The 24696-nt window shown below is 41.6% G+C and overlaps 1 protein-coding gene across 2 annotated transcripts; it reads left to right on the top strand.

The window, feature by feature from the left end:
- The first annotated feature begins 295 nt into the window (after window positions 1–295).
- LOC311146178 (tetratricopeptide repeat protein 39C-like) lies at window positions 296–23129 on the top strand. 2 transcript variants are annotated; one of them, XM_084182670.1, is made up of 14 exons: window positions 296–775; window positions 10548–10596; window positions 11697–11825; window positions 12048–12159; window positions 12473–12854; window positions 18190–18358; window positions 18573–18666; window positions 18758–18865; window positions 19115–19224; window positions 19435–19558; window positions 20601–20698; window positions 20826–20930; window positions 21050–21088; window positions 21304–23129. In XM_084182670.1, exons 1-14 carry the CDS (start codon window positions 642–644, stop codon window positions 21469–21471), a joined length of 1821 nt encoding a protein of 606 aa, XP_084038796.1. In that variant the 5' UTR covers window positions 296–641; the 3' UTR covers window positions 21472–23129. The 2 variants fall into 2 exon arrangements, with proteins under 2 accessions (XP_084038796.1, XP_084038797.1); XM_084182671.1 differs by lacking the exon at window positions 10548–10596 and having other exon boundaries at window positions 526–775.
- Window positions 23130–24696: the final 1567 nt, after the last annotated feature.

Raw genomic sequence — 24696 nt, 5'->3', positions numbered from 1 at the left:
ATTATTAGGTAGAAGAGAAAACCAGCAGGCTCTGGACCTCGTAGGGTATGAGTTGAGTAGCCCTGGCCTACAGCATAAAGCATGCCCTTATCCAATATTAGTGTTGCATCTTTTGGATATTAGTCTGTTAATTTTGACATTGCAAAGTAGTTGATATATAGAAAATAGGGTATATTTCCCACTCCCTAATGTTTTATATAAAAACATCTGCTTCATTTTCACATGTGAAATTTTGGATAACTAGCGCCTCTAAACGCTATTTGCACCATACTATACGCTCATTGGCTGAATCACTGGCGGCAAGAATACCATTTTGCGGAGCGTTTCCATTTCCTCTATTATTTGGGAACGCACCCCAACACAGAGCGGAAGACAGACACAACGCTGCTGAAAACAATGTAAACCAAGTATATTCTTGTAGCTACCTCAAACACCTTTGATTAAATTAAACTATAATTTATGATAAGAACATGCGATAGAGTCAATTGTTAGTTCGAAGTGGGCGGTGAGCTACTTTATCAGCCCACTGTAACAGCAACGAGACGAGGTGCACCGCCTCCGGCTGTCACTTCCATTTCTCTGGTGTGTTGTGGTTCGGGAAATTGGTAAACAGTTGACACTAAACAGACGGGTTGTGATCGATGGCGGACCCAGAACCATCACGACAACATGAGGAGACAGAGAAGATTGACGATGCAGAGTTGGCATTTCAAGGAATAAACATGCTGCTTAACAACGGATTCAAGGAGAGCGACGAACTTTTCAGAAAATACAGGTTAGACGGTGCTGTGCCATAAACAATTAACTGAAATCACTGTTTCATTGGTTTATTGATGTGGGGAAGTTTTGAATTCTAGGAGCTATCCTTTAAGTATTTATGCTGTATAGTTTGTTATTTCCGGGCCCTATTTATTTTTTCAGATTGAGGAAGCCCACGTGGAACTGATTAGTAGGCCTATTGGGTATAAGCTAATTTGCATGGATGGAAAAAGTAATGTTACCCAATTGTCATACTTGAGTAAAAGTAAAGATACCTTAATAGAAAATTACTCAAGTAAAAGTGAAAGTCACACAGTAAAATACTACTTCAGTAAAAGTCTAAAAGTATTTGGTTTAAAATATATCAAAAGTATCAAAAGTAAAAGTATAAATCATTTCAAATTCCCTACATTAAGCAAACCAGACGGCACCATTTTCTTACATTTTTTTATTTACGGATAGTGAGGGGCACACTCCAACACTCAGACATAATTTACAAACTAAGCATTTGTGTTTAGTGAGTCAGACAGATCAGAGGCAGTAGGATGAGGGAATGTTATCTTTATAAGTGTGTGAATCTGACCGTTTTCCTGTCCTGCTAAGCATTCAAAATGTAACGAGTACTTTTGGGTGTCAGGGAAAATGTATGGAGGAAAAAGTACATAATTTTCTTTAGGAATTTAGTGAAGTAAAAGTTGTCAAAAATATAAATAGTAAAGTACAGATACCCCAAAAAACTACTTAAGTACTTTAAAGTATTTTTACATAAGTACTTTACACCACTGCTTATTTGTTACAACTCAAGAACTCATCAGTTTGCTACAATTGTTCTCATTGCAGCAACAATTTTAACTTGTAATAGGGTAAATCAATTGGAATTCAATAATTTTTTGACAGCACCCCTTTTGATTTGAACGAAGCCTGCCATACATACAGTATTTGCCCATTGTAGAAGTCCTCAGAAAGTGACTTTTTGGTGGAGTGTCAAAACATTCAAGAGTTAAGGGTGCTCAATGTTAACCCATTTTGCTTAGCCTACCACCCTCCCCCTTAGTGTAAATTATCTAAAAACGCGTAAACTATTTTTTTCTTCATATTCGCATATGTTGTAGTTTAAACCCTATTTTACATCTAACGTTTTTGTGTTGTGCCCGCCATCAGTTGAGACATGCTCTTGAATACAGGGTGGGTGTTTTGGCTGATAAATGTACTAAAATGGGAATACAATTGAAATGTAAACTTTCAAATGGTACCACAAAGATGGTTGGAGGTCCACACATCAGAATCTTGACTTGAATGGGAATATCTGTTTTAAATTATATTGTCTATCCTCCTTGGGCAACCTTTTGAAATCATATAAATATAGATAATAGAATAGACATTACCATTTAAGTTGACTTTCGACTGTGGGTGGACCGGCGGTCTTCTTTGTGGTAGTAATTAGAAGTAAAAATGTCAATACAATTTGAATGATGTAACAGCTAAATTGAAATGGTCTGAAGGGATAGGTCCATTCTATGAATTCTATTTCTATGATTGAAATGACACCCACCCTGTATTCAAAAGCATGTTGTCTCAACCGATGGCTGGCATAACAAAAAAAACTCAGATGTTTAAAAAAGGTATCATCTTCGTAAATTATATCATAGGTAGGACTGGTGGAGTTATGTCGCACATGCAGCTAACAAAAACATATGGAAATGTCTGGGTCCCGTGTAGCTCAGTTGGTAGAGCATGGCGTTTGCAACGCCAGGGTTGTGGGTTCGATTCCCACGGGGGGCCAGGAAAAAAAGAATGTATGCACTCACTAACTGTAATTTGCTCTGGATAAGAGCGTCTGCTAAATGACTAAAATGTAAATGTCTGCTCTACCCAAAATTACAACCAAATAATTGCAGCATTACCGCAAAAATGGAAGAGGAAAGTGGAAGGGGGGAAAAAGTAAGGAACTTGTCTGTCGGCCCTGCATTAAAGAACGTAATTGGTTAAAGAAATTTGTGATAAATAAAAAAGTATACCAGTTTCATTTAAGGACCAAAGGATTGACAGCCGTCCAATATAGATTGCGAAACAGTTGGGAAGAGATTTTTGACGTACCGATTCCATGGCATAGTGTTTATGAATTGATACGCAAAACGACGCCGGATTCAAAACTTAGAATTTTTTAATTTAAATTATTATACAAAATTCTTGCTACCAGAATGTTATTTATATGGGGGATACAATCTTCCCAGCTCTGTAGATTTTGCTGTGAAGAGACAGAATCATTTGATCATTTGTTTTGGTACTGTCCATTTGTAGCTTGTTTTTGGTCACAGGTCCAGGAATGGCAGAAGGATTGCAATATTTACCTGGAGCTAACCCTGCAGATAGCACTACTGGGTGATCTGAAAAGTTATAGTCAATCGATCAATAATATAATAATACTTTGAGCAAAAATGTTTATTTTCAATGTACAATCTGTAGAAATAATGAGAATAGATGGGTTCAGAACTTTTGTGAAACATCACAGTACAGTTGAAAAATATATGGCAAATAGAAATCCAGTACAGATGGTGTTAAGAGATAGATGGGAGGTGTTAAATGGAGCTGAAGGATGGGACTAATAACAACTAACAACAACTAATAACAACAAGATAACTAATGTAAAGCATACTGTGTCCATGATACGTATATAGGTTATAGGTTGAGAGCTTTTGTGAAAGAGCACAGTTAGAAAGATATGGCCATCATGAAAATGGTCGGAGAGGTTTAAACAAAATAGAATTATTGTAAAATTGACTGTGTCCATAACATACATATAGTATGTATAAGCTGGAAGTAGAGGCCTAAGCGTTGTTGTTTACTCCAATTAGGGAAGGGGTGGTGGGGTTGGAATGTAATAAAGGGAAATATATTTAAAAAAAGGATATGTATGTACAGTGGGGAGAACAAGTATTTGATACACTGCCGATTTTGCAGGTTGTCCTACTTACAAAGCATGTAGAGGTCTGTAATTTTTATCATAGGTACACATCAACTGTGAGAGACGGAATCTAAAACAAAAATCCAGAAAATCACATTGTATGATTTTTAAGTAATTAATTGGCTTTTTATTGCATGACATAAGTATTTGATACATCAGAAAAGCAGAACTTAATATTTGGTACAGAAACCTTTGTTTGCAATTACAGAGATCATACGTTTCCTGTAGGTCTTGACCAGGTTTGCATACACTGCAGCAGGGATTTTGGCCCACTCCTCCATACAGACTTCTCCAGATCCTTCAGGTTTCGGGGCTGTCGCTGGACAATACGGACTTTCAGCTCCCTCCAAAGATTTTCTATTGGGTTCAGGTCTGGAGACTGGCTAGGCCACTCCAGGACCTTGAGATGCTTCTTACGGAGCCACTCCTTAGTTGCCCTGGCTGTGTGTTTCGGGTCGTTGTCATGCTGGAAGACCCTGCCACGACCCATCTTCAATGCTCTTACTGAGGGAAGGAGGTTGTTGGCCAAGATCTCGTGATACATGGCCCCATCCATCCTCCCCTCAATATGGTGCAGTCGTCCTGTCCCCTTTGCAGAAAAGCATCCCCAAAGAATGATGTTTCCACCTCCATGCTTCACAGTTGGGATGGTGTTCTTGGGGTTGTACTCATCCTTCTTCTTCCTCCAAACACGGCGAGTGGAGTTTAGACCAAAAAGCTCTATTTTTATCTCATCAGACCACATGACCTTCTACCATTCCTCCTCTGGATCATCCAGATGGTCATTGGCAAACTTCAGACGGGCCTGGACATGCGCTGGCTTGAGCAGGGGGACCTTGCGTGCGCTGCAGGATTTTAATCCATGACAGCGTAGTGTGTTACTAATGGTTTTCTTTGAGACTGTGGTCCCAGCTCTCTTCAGGTCATTGACCAGGTCCTGCTGTGTAGTTCTTGGCTGATCCCTCACCTTCCTCATGATCATTGATGCCCCACGAGGTGAGATCTTGCATGGAGCCCCAGACCAAGGGTGATTGACCGTCATCTTGAACTTCTTCCATTTTCTAATAATTGCGCCAACAGTTGTTGCCTTCTCACCAAGCTGCTTGCCTATTGTCCTGTAGCCCATCCCAGCCTTATGCAGGTCTACAATTTTATCCCTGATGTCCTTACACAGCTCTCTGGTCTTGGCCATTGTGGAGAGGTTGGAGTCTGTTTGATTGAATGTGTGGACAGGTGTCTTTTATACAGGTAACGAGTTCAAACAGGTGCAGTTAATACAGGTAATGAGTGGAGAACAGGAGGGCTTCTTAAAGAAAAACTAACAGGTCTGTGAGAGCCGGAATTCTTACAGGTTGGTAGGTGATCAAATACTTATGTCATGCAATAAAATGCAAATTAATTACTTAAAAATCATACAATGTGATTTTCTGGATTTTTGTTTTAGATTCCGTCTCTCACAGTTGAAGTGTACCTATGATAAAAATTACTACATGCTAAAAAGACTTCTACATGCTTTGTAAGTAGGAAAACCTGCAAAATCGACAGTGTATCAAATACTTGTTCTCCCCACTGTACTTCCTTAGCTTGAACTGTGTTTGGGGTCATTGCTGTGTAATAATTGATCTAATTCAACATATTTCACATGGACATGGTGACCATGTATTTAGTGATAGGAAATACAGTACCAGTCAAAAGCACCTACTCATTCCAAGGTTTTTCTTTATTTTTACTATTTTCTACATTGTAGAATAATGGTGAAGACGTCAAAACTATGAAATAACACATGGAATCATGTAGTAACCAAAAGTGTTAAACAAATCCAAATATATTTTATATTTGAGATTCGTCAAAGTAGCCACCCTATGCCTTGATGACAGCTTTGCACACTCTTGGCATTCTCTCAACCAGCTTCATGAGGTAGTCACCTGGAATGCATTTCAATTAACAGGTGTGTCTTCTTAAAAGTTAATTTGTGGAATTTCTTTCCTTAATGTGTTAGAGCCAATCAGTTGTGTTGTGACAAGGTAGGGGTGGTATACAGAAGATAGCCCTATTTGGTAAAATACCAAGTCCATATTATGGCAAGAACAGCTCAGTATAATAAAATAAAATAACCTGCAAAATCGGCAGTGTATCAAATACTTGTTCTCCCCACTGTATTTGTATGTGTATATGTATGTATATGACACAAGCCATATCTCAGACTGGCCAATAAAAAGAAAATATTAAGATGGGCAGTCAGAGATATGGCTTTTTCTTTGCAACTCTGCCTAGAAGGTCAGCATCCCGGAGTCGCCTCTTCACTGTTGACGTTGAGACTGGTGTTTTGCGGGTACTATTTAATGAAGCTGACAGTTGAGGACCTGTGAGGCGTCTGTATCTCAAACTAGACACTCTAATGTATTTGTCCTCTTGCTCAGATGATGTGGAGTCAAAGCTACAACATCTGCGAATATGAAGTTTTTAGATAATTGACATTAAAGGTTGAGTTCTTGTATCATGCTGAAGAGACATTGTCATTCAGTGTTTATTTGCAGTTCTCTCTAATATGAAATGTTTCCTTTTTCCCTCAAAGCAATGCAAAAGTGTTGACTCCAAGCACTTTTGCAATATGCTCATATCGTTATCAACTCTATACTGTAAGTTTGAGAGGATTGTTTTGATGAGCAAGCCAAACTGAACTAGGGCTATATCTTACAGGGATAATTGAAATTTAAAATAGATTTGGACATTTTTGCTGTAAAGCTGTACTTTATCAAAGAACCTGTTTGTGCTAGATTTTTAGCTAAGATCCCACACCAGTTGGGAAGACTGTTGCCATGTTCAGGACAACTTGGAAACTCAGAAATCTCAGACTTGGCAACTCGTTGTAGAAAGATGAGGTCTGAGTTTCCCACTTGGAAAGTATCAGAATTAACACATAAGAAGCTCTACGCAAAAAAACATATGCACATTTTATCTCTGAGTTTCCGAGTTGTCTTGAATGTGGCAAATGTCTGAGTTAGCAGTGGTTGGGTTGTAGGCCTATAGCATACAAAGCAGGCCACAACCATTCCCGTCATGTCAGTCATTGAATGTTCTTGTACTAAGGTTACACTCCGAGAGCAAACAAGTTGGTCTTCCAAAGCTGTTCACATGATTTACTAGTTAGCACCACCTCACTCGTCAAATATCATCGGCAACTAAATAAGTGGCATCATTATCCATATCTACAGTGCATTCGGAAAGTATTCAGACCCCTTCACCTTTCCCACATTTTGTCACGTTACAGCCTTATTATTACATTTATTTAAATTGTTATTTTTTTCTCTCATAAATCTAGACATGATACACCATAATGGCAAAGCAAAACAGGTTTTATATATTTTTTGCTAATTTAATAAAAATTAGAAACGGAAATATGACATTTACATAAGTATTCAGACCCTTTACTCAGTACTTTGTTGAAGCACCTTTGGCAGCGATTACAGCCTCAAGTCTTCTTGGGTATGAAGCTACAAGCTTGGCACACCTGTATTTGGGGAGTTTCTCCTATTCTTCTCTGCAGATCCTCTCAAGCTCTGTCAGGTTGGATGGGGAGCGTCGCTGCACAGCTATTTTCAGGTCTCTCCGGAGATGTTCGATCGGGTTCAAGTCCGGGCTCTGGCAGGGCCCCTCAAGGACATTCAGAGACTTGTCCCGAAGCCACTCCTGCATTGTTTTGGCTGTGTGCTTAGGGTCGTTGTTCTGTTGGAAGGTGAACCTTCGCCCCAGTCTGAGGTCCTGAGCGCTCTGGAGCAGGTTTTCATCAAGGATCTCTCTGTACTTTGCTCCGTTCATCTTTGCCTCGATCATGACTATTCTCCCAGTCCCTGCCGCTGAAAAACATCCCCACAGCATGATGCTGCCACCACCATGCTTCACCGTAGGGATGGTGCCAGGTTTCCTCCTGACGTGACGCTTAGCATTCAGTCCAAAGAGTTCAATCTTGGTTTCATCAGACCAGAGAATCCTGTTTCTCATGGTCTGAGAGTCCTTTAGGTGCCTTTTGGCAAACTCCAAGCGGGCTGTCATGTGCCTTTTACTGAGGAGTGGCTTCCATCTGGCCACTCTACCATAAAGGCCTGATTGGTGGAGTGCTGCAGAGATGGTTGTCCTTCTGGAAGGTTCTCCCATCTCCACAGAGGAACTCTGGAGCTCTGTCAGAGTGACCATCGGGTTCTTGGTCTCCTCCCTGACCAAGGCTCTTCTCCCCCGATTGCTCAGTTTGGCCAGGTGGCCAGCTCTAGGAAGAGTCTTGGTGGTTCCAAACTAATTCCATTTAAGAATGATGGAGGCCACTGTGTTCTTGGGGACCTTCAATGCTGCAGAATTTTTTTGGTACCCTTCCCCAGATCTGTGCCTCGACACAATCCTGTCTCGGAGCTCTACGGATAATTCCTTCGACCTCATGGCTTGGTTTTTTATATAGACAGGTGTGTGCCTTTCCAAATCATGTCCAATCAATTGAATTGACCACAGGTGGACTCCAATCAAGTTGTAGAAACATTTCAAGGATGATTAATGGAAACAGGATGCACCTGAGCTCAATTTCGAGTCTCATAGCAAAGGGTCTGAATACTTAAATAAGGTATTAATGTTTTTTTTTTGTAATACATTTGCCAAAATTCCTAAAAACCTGTTTACACTTTGTCATTATGGGGTATTGTGTGTAGATTGCTGAGGAGATTTTATTTATTTAATCCATTTTAGAGTAAGGCTGTAACATTACAAAATGTGGAAAAAGTCAAGGGGTCTGAATACCTTCCCGAATACCTTCCAAATCAGTAGATTTCTTGCCTCAGCTATAGTCTTGTATTGAAATTATCAGGAACGTTTCCTCTCACGACCTCTACAAGCCAGAATGTTGAATAAAATAATATTTTATCTTACACACGGTTATCCCGTGTGGTTGGTCCTTTTGCAGGTAGGAATGCATTCAGATTTCTATCACCTGAAGCATGCGAACAAGATGAAAATATGTGCATGAGATGCATGCATACTTGCTGAGCTCGTGCACGTGTTTACATGGTTCTGCAATATGCTTCAGGTGATAGAAATCTGAACGCACTACCAGCGCTTTGAAAAGTTGATGTAATTATACTTTCCTGTAGATATATTGTCTTAAATTCCTAACTGCAAAATGACCAACCACACGGATAACTGGCTTGTAGAGGTTGTGAGAGGAAACTTTCCTGATCCAAACACTCAATTATGCCCAATGTAGAATTAGTGCCTTCAGAAAAAAAAAATCCCTAGTCCTTGCCATGACAAGCATACCCATAACATGATGCAGCCACCACCATACTTGAAAATATGAAAAGTGGTGCTCGGTGTTGTGTTGGATTTGCCCCAGACCTAACTCTTTGTATTCTGGACATAAAGTTAATTGCTTTGCCACATTTTGTGCAGTTTTACTTTAGCACCTTATTGCAAACAGGATGCATGTTTTGGAATATTTGTATTCTGTACAGGTTTCCATCTTTTCACTCTGTCAATTAGGTTAGTATTGTGGAGTAACTACAATGTTGTTGATCCATCCTCAGTTTTCTCCTATCACAGCCATTCAACTCTGTAACTGTTTTAATGTCACTATTGGCCTCATGGTGAAATCCCTTAGCGGTTTCCTTCCTCTCCGGCAACTGAGTTAGGAAGGACGCCTGTTTCTTTGTAGTGACTGGGTGTATTGATACACCATCCAAAGTGTAATTAATAACTTCACCATGCTCAAAGGGATATTCTATATCTGCTTTTTTTTATGTACCCATCTACCAATGGGTGCCCTTCTTTGCGAGGCATTGGAAAACCTCACTGGTCTTTGTGGTTGAATCTGTGTTTGAAATACACTGTTCGACTGATGGACCTTACAGATAGTTGTATGTGTGGGTTACAGAGATAATTCCACTTTGACATTATGGGGTGTTGTGTGTAGGCCAGTGACATCCATTTTAAATTCAGGCTGTAACACAACACAATGTGGAAAAAGTCAATGGGTGTGAATACTTGCTGAAGGCACTGTAAATTAAATTCAACGTCGGGTTTCTAGGCTATTGGCACCCTTGCACTTTACAATGGAGTGCAATGGAACAGAATGTTCTGTGTTCTCTTTTCAAAAATGGTTGAATGGCTATTTTTACCCTGTAGGCACCTGCAACTTACCACAGGTGAAAGAAATTACGCAGTAAATGAGAATCAGCTACCTCCAGCCAAATACATTTGAATTCTTCTGAATTCTGAATAATTTAGTCCAGGACATTTTTGGGACTTTGAAGTGAAAAATACAGCGTAAACACAACAGGCTTAGATCCTCAAAGACACACACACACCCACAGCCTTGTCTCCTGTTGATAGCCTAAATGTCACCTCTCCCACTAAATATAATGAGCTCTGAGCCCTCATAAGAGATGGAGGGAACTGAAAGTTGACTCCCTCATCCATATTTCTATACTGTAGGCTTAAATATGAAAACATAAAATTCAAGGCTTCTACATTCTTGGAAGTGAATAACCATCCAGACTTTGAGACATAAATGCGACTACTATTAAATGTTCTCATGGAGCAGTCTTACAAATCATATTTAAGTAATTACTTTAGCCTGACCCTGCCACCTTTGATGGCTATCTTCAGACGCTCTGCACAAGGAAGCAATTCAGATGGTATTGCTGGAGGATACCTAAGTTTGACTTACTTGAAACAACTCTATAGCTCTCACCCCACATCACCCGTCCTGGCTGTCTCTCTTAAGAAATTGATCTAAATTTAGCTGTGCAAGCCCTTACCGCAACCATCTCCCTCTCTCTTCTAGGACCCACAGCCCACTGATGAGTTTCGGAGCCAGTTTTGTCAGCTTCCTGGTAAGTAGTGTTGGAGAGGAGAGGTCAGAGGATGTCAACTTCTTACTGATTTACTCTACGTCTCCCAAATTCAACTGCTATTCTCATTTGATACTCCTGCAATGCAGACCATTGGATTCTATTGGAGTTAAGAACAGGAGGAGGTTGATGTCTTCACTATTATTCTACAATGTAGAAAATAGTTTAAAAAAAAAAAGAAAAACTCTGGAATGAGTAGGTGTGTCCAAACTTTTGACTGGTACTGTACATAAACCTTGTCATAGTGCATTTGCGGTGCAGATTGGCTAAATTAATTGAAGGTCACACAACTAATAGCACACCCGGGATATCCTCAGCACTAGTCTTGTGCATCCACCGCTGCTGGCCCACATACTGAATCATCAATGATTCACCAATCTGATATAACTGGCTCACGGTGGGTTTGAATACTGACAGGGAATAAATGATTTGTGCACATCTTTGAAAATGATCACGGTAGATACAATTTTAGTCTAAGTCCAGGATGCATAGTTGATTGTCTAGCTGTGGTTTTCATTGTTAAACAGTTGAGGGCAAATATATTGGCACCCTTTCATGATTCACTATTTCCTCTAAAATAAGTTGAAATTGAAAAAGGTTTTGGTGTTCATACGTGTAATATTTGATTTACAACTGCACAGGACCCCCCCCCCCAAACCCCTCCCCCCAAAAAAAGAAATAATAAATTATATTCTGAATTTTCTTTCACTTCAACGTAAAACATTGGCCTGGACTAAATTATTCAACATGGAAATGATTTTGGTTGGAGTCAAGTGATTCTTGTTTACTGTGTAGTTTATCTCACCTGTGGTAATATAAGTTGCAGGTGCCTAAGGGGTAAAAAATTACCTTTCAACCTTTGTTGAAAAGCGAAAACACAACATTCCACTCCATTGTATAGTGCAAGGGGGCCAATATATTTGACCATGTGTCTATATGTCTGTTGCTGATAGGATCATTGTTTAGCCTACTTTCAAACAATAGGGTTGCTACATGATAAGGAGTTACGCCAAGACTACCATACTGTCTAGAATGAGAGAAAGGCCCTGACTGGTACTGTATGAATCTGCCTGTGTGTGTAGAATGCCATGATGACGTTTGAGGAGGAGAAGATGCAGACAGCCTTTGATGACCTCAGAGCCACTGAGAGACTTTGTGAGAGCGACAACGCCGGGGTCATCGAGACAATCAAAAACAAGATCAGGAGGAGTGTAAGTGAAGGACAATGCGTACACGCACACCTAATTAACCTCAGCGAAGCTCATACCTATTGACTGCATAGCACCTCACACCTCCTCTATCCACACACGCCTGACTTGTCTTACTGTCTGCCAATGTCAAGTTGACATCTTATCTCACAGTGCTGTGTTTGGCCTTGCACTATAATTTAGATGTTGACATCACCATGCTCTGTGTGTTTGGCCTTCCTCCAGTACCCCCAGAGGTCAGGGGTGGCAATAGTAGACCACCTCCAGAGACAGATCATCGTGGCAGACTGCCAGGTGTACCTCGCTGTCCTCTCCTTCATCAAACAGGAACTGTCAGGTGAGACGCCTCATCACTTCTACCTTGACCTGCATGTAGGCTTATAGCTGACTGAATGAACCATTAGTACTTGACGGATCGGCTGAGCTGCTACTACTAGACTGAATGACTGCACTGTGTTGTTGCTACTCACTGGTATGGTTTAGATCATAGCTCTGTTTCAATATCCACTCTTGCATACTGATTATAATGCATGCTCAATAAGTGGTTTGCTATAATGGACATTGGTATGTAGACCATGTCTCTCAGTACTCTAACATCCTGCTGATTTATATTATCTCTCATGGATTTCCCCTCTCCCAAACCCACCCAGCATACATCAGAGGAGGCTGGCTCCTCCGCAAAGCCTGGAAGATGTACAACAAGTGTTACAGCGACATCAACCAGCTGCAGGAGTGCAGCAAGAGGAGGTCCTCCGACCAGCTTGTGTCTCCCTCTCCATCCACTGACCAGGCCAACCACGGCGCGGCCATGCTCCCAACCCAGAGGACCAATGGGGTGAGCCCGGAGGCCCTAGCCCGGCTTAAGGGCTCGGTCAGTTTTGGCTACGGCCTGTTCCACCTGTGCATCTCCATGATACCGCCACACCAGCTGAAGATTGTCAACCTCCTGGGTTTCCCCGGCGACCGTCACCAGGGGCTGTCTGCCCTCGCGTATGCCAGTGAAAGTAAGGACATGAAGGCCCCCCTAGCTACGTGAGTAGGTGTACCACTACTGACCATAGAGTGTCAATGTTTTGTTTTTTTGTCTCGTGTGTTGGTTTATTATACAGTGGGGAGAACAAGTATTTGATACACTGCCGATTTTGCAGGTTTTCCTACTTACAAAGCGTGTAGAGGTCTGTCATTTTTATCATAGGTACACTTCAACTGTGAGAAACTGAATCTAAAAAAATCCAGAAAATCACATTGTATGATTTTTAAGTAATTAATTTGCATTTTATTGCATGACATAAGTATTTGATACATCAGAAAAGCAGAACTTAATATTTGGTACAGAAACCTTTGTTTGCAATTACAGAGATCATACGTTTCCTGAAGGTCTTGACCAGTTTTGCACACACTGCAGCAGGGATTTTGGCCCACTCCTCCATACAGACCTTCTCCAGATGCTTCAGGTTTCGGGGCTGTCGCTGGGCAATACAGACTTTCAGCTCCCTCCAAAGATTTTCTATTGGGTTCAGGTCTGGAGACTGGCTAGGCCACTCCAGGACCTTGAGATGCTTCTTACGGAGCCACTCCTTAGTTGCCCTGGCTGTGTGTTTCGGGTCATTGTCATGCTGGAAGAACCAGCCACGACCCATCTTCAATGCTCTTACTGAGGGAAGGAGGTTGTTGGCCAAGATCTTGCGATACATGGCCCCATCCATCCTCCCCTCAATACGGTGGAGTCGTCCTGTCCCCTTTGCAGAAAAGCATCCCCAAAGAATGATGTTTCCACCTCCATGCTTCACGGTTGGGATGGTGTTCTTGGGGTTGTACTCATCCTTCTTCCTCCAAACACGGCGAGTGGAGTTTAGACCAAAAAGCTCTATTTTTGTCTCATCAAACCACATGACCTTCTCCCATTCCTCCTCTGGATCATCCAGATGGTCATTGGCAAACTTCAGACGGGCCTGGACATGTGCTGGCTTGAGCAGGGGGACCTTGCGTGCGCTGCAGGATTTTAATCCATGACGGCGTAGTGTGTTACCAATGGTTTTCTTTGAGACTGTGGTCCCAGCTCTCTTCAGGTCATTGACCAGGTCCTGCCGTGTAGTTCTGGGCTGATCCCTCACCTTCCTCATGATCATTGATGCCCCACGAGGTGAGATCTTGCATGGAGCCCCAGACCAAGGGTGATTGACCGTCATCTTGAACTTCTTCCATTTTCTAATAATTGCGCCAACAGTTGTTGCCTTCTCACCAAGCTGCTTGCCTATTGTCCTGTAGCCCATCCCAGCCTTGTGCAGGTCTACAATTTTATCCCTGATGTCCTTACACGGCTCTCTGGTCTTGGCCATTCTGGAGAGGTTGGAGTCTGTTTGATTGAATGTGTGGACAGGTGTCTTTTATACAGGTAACGAGTTCAAACAGGTGCAGTTAATACAGGTAATGAGTGGATAACAGGAGGGCTTCTTAAAGAAAAACTAACAGGTCTGTGAGAGCCGGAATTCTTACAGGTTGGTAGGTGATCAAATACTTATGTCATGCAATAAAATGCAAATTAATTACTTAAAAATCATACAATGTGATTTTCTGGATTTTTGTTTTATATTCCGTCTCTCACAGTTGAAGTGTACCTATGATAAAAATTACAGACTTCTACATGCTTTGTAAGTAGGAAAACCTGCAAAATCGGCAGTGTATCAAATACTTGTTCTCCCCACTGTACTTCCTTGGCTTGAACTGTGTTTGGGGTCATTGCTGTGTAATAATTGATCTAATTCAACATATTTCACATGGACATGGTGACCATGTATTTAGTGATAGGAAATACAGTACCAGTCAAAAGCACCTACTCATTCCAAGGTTTTTCTTTATTTTTACTATTTTCTACATTGTAGAATAATAGTGAAGACGTCAAAACTATGAAATAACATTTACATTTTTTACATTTTAGTCATTTAGCAGACGCTCTTATCCAGAGCGACTTACAGTTAGTGAGTGTATACATTTTTATTTTTCATACTGCCCCCCGTGGGAATCGAACCCACAACCCTGGCGTTGCAAACACCATGCTCTACCAACTGAGCTACATCCCTGCCGGCCATTCCCTCCCCTACCCTGGATGACGCTGGGCCAATTATGCGCCTCCCCATGGGTCTCCCGGTCGCGGCCGGCGACAGAGCCTGGATTTGAACCAGGATCTCTAGTGGCACAGCTAGCACTGCGATGCAGTGCCTTAGACCACTGCGCCACTCGGGAGATAGCACAGTGGCGCAGTGGTCTAGCTGTGCCACTAGAGATCCTGGTTCGAATCCAGGCTCTGCTGTAGCAGGCCGCAACCGGGAGACCAATGGGGCGGCGCACAATTGGCCCAGCATCGTCCAGGGTAGGGGAGGGAATGGCCGGCAGGGAGGTAGCTCAGTTGGTAGAGCATGGTGTTTGCAACGCCAGGGTTGTGGGTTCGATTCCCACGGGGGGCCAGTATGAAAAAAATAAAAAATAATAATAATAATGTATGCACTAACTGTAAGTCGCTCTGGATAAGAGCGTCTGCTAAATGACGTAAAATGTAAAAAAAATAAAAAATAACACATGGAATCATGTAGTAACCAAAAAAGTGTTAAACAAATCCAAATATATTTTATATTTGAGATTCTTCAAAGTAGCCACCCTTTGCCTTGATGACAGCTTTGCACACTCTTGGCATTCTCTCAAACAGCTTCATGAGGTAGTCACCTGGAATGCATTTCAATTAACAGGTGTGTCTTCTTAAAAGTTAATTTGTGGAATTTCTTTCCTTCTTAATGTGTTTGAGCCAATCAGTTGTGTTGTGACAAGGTAGGGGTGGTATACAGAAGATGGCCCTATTTGGTAAAAGACCAAGTCCATATTATGGCAAGAACAGCTCAGTATAATAAAATAAAATAAAAATAAAAAATGTATGCACTCACTAACTGTAAGTCGCTCTGGATAAGAGCGTCTGCTAAATGACGTAAAATGTTAAAAAATTAAAAAATAACACATGGAATCATGTAGTAACCAAAAAAGTGTTAAACAAATCCAAATATATTTTATATTTGAGATTCTTCAAAGTAGCCACCCTTTGCCTTGATGACAGCTTTGCACACTCTTGGCATTCTCTCAACCAGCTTCATGAGGTAGTCACCTGGAATGCATTTCAATTAACAGGTGTGTCTTCTTAAAAGTTAATTTGTGGAATTTCTTTCCTTCTTAATGTGTTTGAGCCAATCAGTTGTGTTGTGACAAGGTAGGGGTGGTATACAGAAGATGGCCCTATTTGGTAAAAGACCAAGTCCATATTATGGCAAGAACAGCTCAGTATAATAAAATAAAATAAAAAATAAAAATGTATGCACTCACTAACTGTAAGTCGCTCTGGATAAGAGCGTCTGCTAAATGACTAAAATGTAAATGTAAATAAGCAAAGAGAAATGACAGTCCATCATTACTTTAAGACATGAAGGTCAGTCAATCCGGAACATTTCAAGAACTTTGAAAGTTTCTTCAAATGCAGTTGCAAAAACCATCAAGCGCTATGATGAAACTGGCTCTCATGAGGACCGCCACAGGAAAGGAAGACCCAGAGTGACCTCTGCTGCAGAGGATAAGTTCATTAGAGTTACCAGCCTCAGATTGCAGCCCAAATAAATGCTTCACCGAGTTCAAGTAACAGACACATCTCAACATCAACTGTTCAGAGGAGACTGCATGAATCAGGCCTTCATGGTCGTATTGCTGAATAGAAACCACTACTAAAGGACACCAATAAGAAGAAGAGACTTGCTTGGGCCAAGAAACTCGAGCAATGGACATTAGACCAGTCAAAATTTGGGATTCTTTGTTCCAACCGCCATGTTTTTGTGAGACGCAGAGTAGGTGAACGGATGATCTCCGCATGTGTGCTTCCCACCGTGAAGCATGGAGGAGGAGGTGTGATGGTGCTTTGCTGGTGACACTGTCAGTGATTTTATTTAGAATTTAAGGCACACTTAACCAGCATGGCTACCACAGCATTCTGCAGCGATACGCCATCCCATCTGGTTCGCGCTTAGTCGGACTATCATTTGTTTTTCAACAGGACAATGACCCAAAACACACCTCCAGGCTGTGTAAGGACTATTTCACCAAGAAGGAGAGTGATGGAGTGCTGCATCAGATGGCCTGGCCTCCACAATCACCCGACCTCAACCCATTTGAGATGGTTTGGGATGAGTTGGACGGCAGAGTGAAGGAAAAGCAGCCAACAAGTGCTCAGCATATGTGGGAACTCCTTCAAGACTTTTGGAAAAGCATTCCTCATGAAGCTGGTTGAGATAATGCCAAGAGTGTGCAAAGCTGTCATCAAGGCAAAGGGTGGCTACTTTTGAAGAATCTAAAATCTAAAATATATTTTGATTTGTTTAACACTTTTTTGGTTACTACATGATTCCATATGTGTTATTTCATAGTTTTGATGTCTTCACTATTATTGTACAATGTAGAAAATAGCAAAAAGAAAGAAAAACCATTGAATGAGTAGGTGTTCTAAAACTTTTGACTGATACTGTATATGTAGTAATCCTACCTAACGTAGCCTATACATGGACTAGACAGAAGTCTTGTAGTCTGATTATTTGGGAAGAGAAAAGAACCAGCAGGCCTGTGAGAGGTCCCTGGCCTGTTTCCCTTACACGAAGTATGGAGCTTCGCTGGCTCTGAATTTCAGTGATTCATATTGAACAACATATTTATTACTGGAGTCACCGCCATACTGATTAGAAATTATCCACTATTTGAATGGTGAATGTTTGATTCTACCCACACATCCACAGCAGAAGGCAGAAGACACAGTGTGCGTCCCACATGGCACCCTATTCCTTCCGTAGTGCAATACTTTTGACCACGGCCCATAGGGCTCTGGTCAAAAGTAGTACACTATATAGGGAATAGGTTGCCATTTGGGATAAAACCACAGCTTTCACCAGACCTGAAGCCCATTAGCTCTTTTCCACTCTGCCAGGGGCCAAGATTAACTGCTTTAATAATAGAGAGAAGCTGGCCCTGGCCCCAGCCCTGGTTGAACTTGAATGCCTTGGCAGAGAACAAAGATTGTATTTATTTTAGGAGGACACATGTTCAACATTTAAGATAAGATTAACTTTATTGTGCCCGAAGGGAATTTTGTCTTGGACTTTCAAGTGCTGTTGCTTCCACATCTATGCTGCATGCAACTGTTGATTCTGCAGATTTTTGATTGATTTTGTTATCAGCTGACTTATCTGCTGAGTGTGGTAGCAGGCTGTTCACTCTCTGAACGCTGATGTTCACCGGTATACCTCTCTCACTGTTGTCAATAACAATGGTTTCTCTCCCCCTGTGGCAGGTTGGCCCTCTTGTGGTACCATACGGTAGTGCAACCCTTCTTTGCCCTGGACGGCTCTAACACACAGGCCGGTCTGATGGAGGCGAAGGCTATCCTGCAGAGAAAGGAGCCTGTATACCCTAACTCCTCCCTCTTCATATTCTTCAAGGGCAGGGTGCAGCGCCTGGAGGTAAGGACCTGGGCCATGTTCAGTAGGGAGAATTAAACAGGGTGGTTCAACCTGAATGTCTCCAATAATAACACCCATTTTCTTGTGCTGCGGTGTACACTACTTGACACGACCTAGATAGGAGTAGACAGACGCCACAAGGAAACCTGTGTCTACACCTGTGGCTGTAGTGTGTTCTTTGTCCTAATCTTCCCCCTCTCCTCTACTCATCCAGTGCCAGATCAACAGTGCCTTGACATCCTTCCAAAATGCCTTAGAGCTGGCTACAGACCAGAGGGAGATCCAGCATGTTTGTTTGTATGAAATAGGTACAATATGCTTTTCCTTCCTCAACTCTTAACATATGCAACACCATTACCTTGTTGTTCCTGAGTGACACTTCATTCTCTCTGCTCTCAGGGTGGTGCAGTATGATCGAGCTGAAGTACAGTGACGCCTACAAGGCCTTTCAGCGTCTGGCGACTGAGTCACGCTGGTCCCAGTGTTACTACACCTACCTAACTGGAGGTGAGAGGGCAGAGGTTAGAAGTCATGCAGTTAGAGGTGGGGTTAGAAGAACGCCCTCTTTTTTATTTTATTTTTTCTTCAAAAGTAAAAGAACTTCCAAAACTGGGAATGCTAACTCACCTGAATGAAAAGCTTCTGAACTATTAGCAATAATGGCATACATGCCCTGATGACGGTAATATGTTGGTGTTGAGATACCCTGCAGACTCTAAGCCCTGGACATCTCTCTGTGTTTGTGGTCCACTATAGTGTCCCAGGGAGCATCAGGAGATCTGGAGGGAGCTGCCGCTGTCTTCAAGGTCGTACACAAGCGTTTCAAACGGAAGAACAACCAGATAGAACAGTTCTCTATGAAGAGGGTGAGCGTGGGACTGACAACAGCACATTTCTATAGATATATCAATGTGAATTATTACTTCTAGTGAGAATAAATCATTTTGCATTTCATACAGTTTCAAGGTGATCTGAAGTAATTGTATGGAGGAAAATTGGCAGTTGATTATTTAGTGAGTAGAATTCTGCTTCTCGACTGAGATGGTAAACGTGTGTGTGTACGTGTGTGTGTGCAGGCGGAGAGGCTAAGGAAACACGCCCCATCCAGAGAGCTGTGTATCCTGGCTGTGATCGAGGTGCTTTACCTGTGGAAGGCCCTGCCTAACTGCTCCACCTCCAAGCTGCAGACCATGAGCCAAGGTACGCTGTGAAAACATACAGTAAACACCATACACAGACCACATCAACACAAACATAGACAGACCACTCATACATAGGGCTGTGGCGGTGATGAAATGTAATCTTGGCTTTACTAATATGTGAAAGTAATTTTGATTAGGCAGGGGCAGGGGGAAAAAATACATGTCATCTGTATGCACTCGAATAGCGAATGAAGGCTCCTGCGGTTCCTTTTTCAATCATGCCAGGTAGGCTACTCCGGTTTTACATCGGAGCAATGCGTTTAATATTAATAGCTCAGAAATAAATATAGTAGCAGCTGGGATCTTCCTCTTTTTAGTGGTAACCATCAAAACTCTGCTTTCACAGGATTGCATATACAACTAAATGCATGTGCTTATAAGAACACTTATTTCACTCCACAAATCAACCACTGTTTGAGGAGCAGCCTCTCGCTGCGCGACAGGTGATATTCAGCCCAAACTTTGCATGCCATGGGCTCCCCAACCCTGTTCCTGAAGCTACCCAGTGCTTAATTTGGGAAAACGAGTGTAATCTGTTCGGGAACATTGATAGTAACATATTTTCATAACTAAACAAATGTGATTAAACTGTTGACAACCCCTCTCTGCACACTCGAGCAAGGAATGAAGGAGAACGAGGAGATGGAAATGCACGGTGGTGAGAGATTCTGTAGCTAAATGTCAGCCTATTAATTATGAAAAGAAAAGCCCTATTTAATTTTGGAGTATAGGCTAGACCAGTGCTGTACCAAAGTGTGGTGATGACTCATGACTGCCGGTGTGGTGGTACAGTCACCGCAACAGCCCTACACATGCACATGATCAAACTCCCAGTCCCAACCACCACGGTTGCTACACATTCAATTATAGCCTATTCTCTTTTGGCTGTGAAGGACATCACACACAACACTTTTAGGATCTGCTACAATTTCAGGCAGCATGGTGATTGAGCTTTCACTGAGTAGTTGTGGTGGTGCCATGAAAGTGAATTCCTGTGAATCTGGAAGAAAACTCAGTGGGTTGTTTCTGTCTCCTCTTAGTCCTGCAGGAGCTAGATGACGTCTCATGTGCCGGCCTGAAAAACCTGCTCCTTGGTGACATACACAGATGTCTCGGCAACATGAACGACTCCATTCAGGTTCTGTCTCATCACCCTATTTATATGTATTGAAAACTAAGTACACACATAATATTTATCTGCAAATATGAATGTAGTCAGAATAGTGAATGTTTACTACTCTTTATTATGTCATTAAACATTGCAGTGCTTCCATCTGGCTGCCAGAGATGAGATGGATCGTCAGAACAACTCCTATGTGCAGCCCTACTCCTTCTACGAGTTAGGCTGTGTCTTACTGGACAGCCCTGAGGTGAGCTGTGTATATGGCATGTTGCTATAGTGTATTGTGCAAAATGTCAACCCCGAGGAGAGAAAGTGTATGTTGCTTAATGCAGTAGTTGATTGATGTTGTGGTTCTTCTCTTCTCAGTCTGAAGCGAAGGGCAGAGCTCTGATGCTCCAGGCCAAGGTACAGTAGAACTTCACTTCTACAGTATGGGCCAAGAGTGTATCCTAGTTTTTAGAAACGTGTAGCTTTCAGCTGCTGTATTTGGCTGTCAATTATTATCAATCAAGTCTGACAGTCATCCATAATATGCATTTTAAAATATTTGTTATTTCCTTACCATTATGTGCACTTGTGAATATTTGTATGTGATGTAGTAATGTCTTGTGTTTGTACAGGAGGACTATGCTGGCTATGACTTTGAGAACAGGCTCCATGTGCGCATCCATTCAGCTCTGGCTTCCATGAGGGAGAAGGTGACCCACCCTGACTGCCCCCTTTCTCCACCATACATCCACCCTAGCTCTGTGTTGGGGGTAGAAGGAGCTGGAAATGACTCCCTTTAGAGAAGCCATCTTGATCTCTACAGCACTGTGATGGTTCACTGCAATGTGTTTTTCAGTTGACTTGTGTTTTTTAAAATAATGAATGTGCCATCAAGTTTGCAATGCATAGTTTACAGCAAGAGTTTCCTGGAGCGATAGAGCAGGAATAGTTAAGACTACTGGAGCGTATTAGTGTGTTTTCAACCAGATCAAATATGTACAGTAGTTGTGGCTGGGAGGCAAATGTAACTTTTTACCAGGAAAAAGTATCAATGCCAGTGCTATCTAAATAGTACAATCATATCTTTATTCTTTCCCATGTGATGGGAAAGGGTTCAGATGCAGAACTGGGTATGCCATTGTGTAAGCCACACTTCATTATAAATTAATCAGTGAACTGATGCCACAAAATGTGCCATAGCAGCAACTACTGTCTAGGTTGCTGCCAGAATATGACCTGAATGTCCAATGGACCATTGCTGTTACAGTAGTAGACAATCTGAATGCACAATTCCTATGCTACTACTCATCACCTGGCCTTGTGTCACCGTAAATTGGAGATAATTGTTTTTTGTTTTAAAGTTCATTTCAACACATTTTGCCATGGGGTGTAGAGAAAATGTTGCAGTTTTAAAGACCCAGTGCAGTCAAAAATGTTATTTTCCTGTGTTTTATATATATTTCCACACTATGAGGTTGGAATAATGTTCAATGCAATCTCTCTTCACAATCCCCAAGTCAAGAACATACTATGGGAGGCGCACAGTACTACATAGAGCCATGGCTGCCTTGGCAGCAGCTAATGGGGATCCTTAATAAATACAAATACAAATAATACTGTGAAATTGTGAACATGATGATAATACCCTTTTAGTGTAAGAGCTGTTTGAAAACACCGCCTGAAATGTCAGCCTGTTTTGGTGGAATTGAGTTTTGGCCTTCAATGGTGACAGCACCATGCGGTAAATGAGTTAATAGACCAATACGAAAGAGTTCCAAACCTCTGCCAATAACAGCGCATTATCAGTTTTCCCCTCCCCACTTAGACCACTCCCAGATAGTCCTAGCGAAATTCTTGCTTGAGAAATTGCTCTTTGTTAAGAATTTTAATTTTAATTTAAAACAATCAAAGTAAGGTACTTATTTGTTACCCAGAAATGATTTGACATTGAGATAATAATATCTGCATTGGATCATTTTAAAGCAAGTTTTCTGAAATTCTACATATTTTGCCATGGGGTGGCAAGAACTTTGCAATAAAAAAAAAAAAAAAAATGCAATTTTACTCTAGCCAGGGGCAGAGAGAAAAAATTCAGTTTTACAGCTAATTTCCTGCAATTCTACCGATTTTGTCATGGGGTGGAGAGACATTTTTGCAGTTTTTGTTACGGATTCAGCCGAGGCTGCCCCTCCTTGCTCGGGCAGGCTTCGGCGTTCGTCGTCACTGGAGTACTAGCTGCTACTGATCCATGTATCTATGTTCGACTTGTTTTGTCTTTATTGGTCACACCTGTTTCCCATCATGTAGTTATGTCTTCCCTATTTAACCCTCTGTCTCACACTGTGTGTTGTGCGTGTTTGTTCATGTTTTGGTTGTCGTTAGTGTGCGGGTTTGTTCCCTCCCTGCGTGGAGGTTGTTGTTCATTCTTTTACCTACGAGTAAAGTACGCCTTTTGATTAGCTCTGTGTCCTGCGCCTGACTTCGCCTACCGCATTACACTGACGCCTTGAGAGTTTTAAAGCTCATTTCCTGGAATTCTACACATTTTGTAATGACTTATGCCATGTAATATATTATCTGAGTGAGAATTACTAACAAAATCATTGTGGGCCCCCTGGAGGTCAGGATGCCTGGGCACGTGCCTTGCGTGCCTGGTTGGTATTCGGACAAGTTTAGATAGCTGGCTAGACTAACTAGTCACTAATTGAGTGACTGTAAATAACTGACATAAAAAGAGAAAAATTCCTGATGCACAACCAAATTTCGAAATTGAACCTGGTGTATTCTATTATTCTTACTCTCAATATTAAGTTGAGACCATGACTGAGTTCTTTAAAAAATTTACAGTGCCTTCAGAAAGTATTGACACCCTTTGAACTACTACATATTTTTTTGTGATACATTAAATATGATTTTTATCTCACCTATCTTTTTGCAAATTTATTGAAAATGAAATACAGAAATATAATTTACACAAGTATTTACACCCCTGAGTCAATACATTTTAGAATCACCTTTGGCAGCGATTACAACTGTGAGTCTTTCTGGGTAAGTCTCTCTAAGAGCTTTGCACATCTGGATTGTACAATATTTGCACATTATTCTTTAAAATATTCTTCAAGCTCTGTCAAGTTGGTTGTTGATCATTGCTAGACAGGCATTTTCAAGTCTTGCCATAGATTGTCAAGCAGATTTAAGTCAAAACTGTAGTTAGGCCACTCAGAAACATTCAATGTCGTCTTGGTAAGCAACTCCGGTGTATATTTGGCCTTGCTTTAGGGAATTGACCTGATGAAAGGTGAATTTGTCTCCCATTGTCTGTTGGAAAGCATACTGAACCAGGTTTTCCTCTAGGATTTAGCCTGTGCTTAGCTCTATTCCGTTAATTTTTTATCCCAAATAACTCCCTAGTCCTTGCCGAGGACAAGCATACCCATAACATGATGCAGCCACCACCATGCTTGAAAATGTGAAGAGTGGTACTCAGTGATATGTGTGTGTGGTGTTGGATTTGCCCCAAACAAGCTTTGTATTCAGGACATGCATGTTTAGGAGTATTTTTTATTCTGTACAGGCTTCCTTCTTTTCACTCTTGTGATTTAGGTTAGTATTGTGGAGTAAGTACAATGTTGTTGATCCATCCTCAGTTTTCTCTTATCACAGCCATTAAGCTTTGTAACTTTTAAAATCACCATTGGCCTCATGGTGAAATCCCTGAGCGATTTTTTTCCTCTCCGGCAACTGAGTTAGGAAGGACACCTGTATCTTTGTAGTGACTGGGTGTATTGATACACCATCCAAAGTGTAATTTATAACTTCACCATGCTCAAAGGGATATTCAATGTCTGTTATTTTATTTTTTTAACCTTGTACCAATAGGTGACCTTCTTTGCGAGACATTGGAAAACCTCCCTGAACTTTGTGGTTGAATCTGTGTTTGAAATTCACTGCTGGCTGCAGGGGGCCCTAAGCGACTTCTTATGTTGCTTATGCCTGGAACTGGTCCTGTAGATCATCATAGGCTT

The sequence above is a fragment of the Coregonus lavaretus genome, assembly GCF_964263955.1.
Source record: "Coregonus lavaretus genome assembly, chromosome: 19".
Lineage (NCBI taxonomy): Eukaryota > Metazoa > Chordata > Actinopteri > Salmoniformes > Salmonidae > Coregonus > Coregonus lavaretus.
The sequence above is the reverse complement of the archived record's forward strand: the minus strand, read 5'-3'. Positions and strand labels throughout refer to the sequence as shown.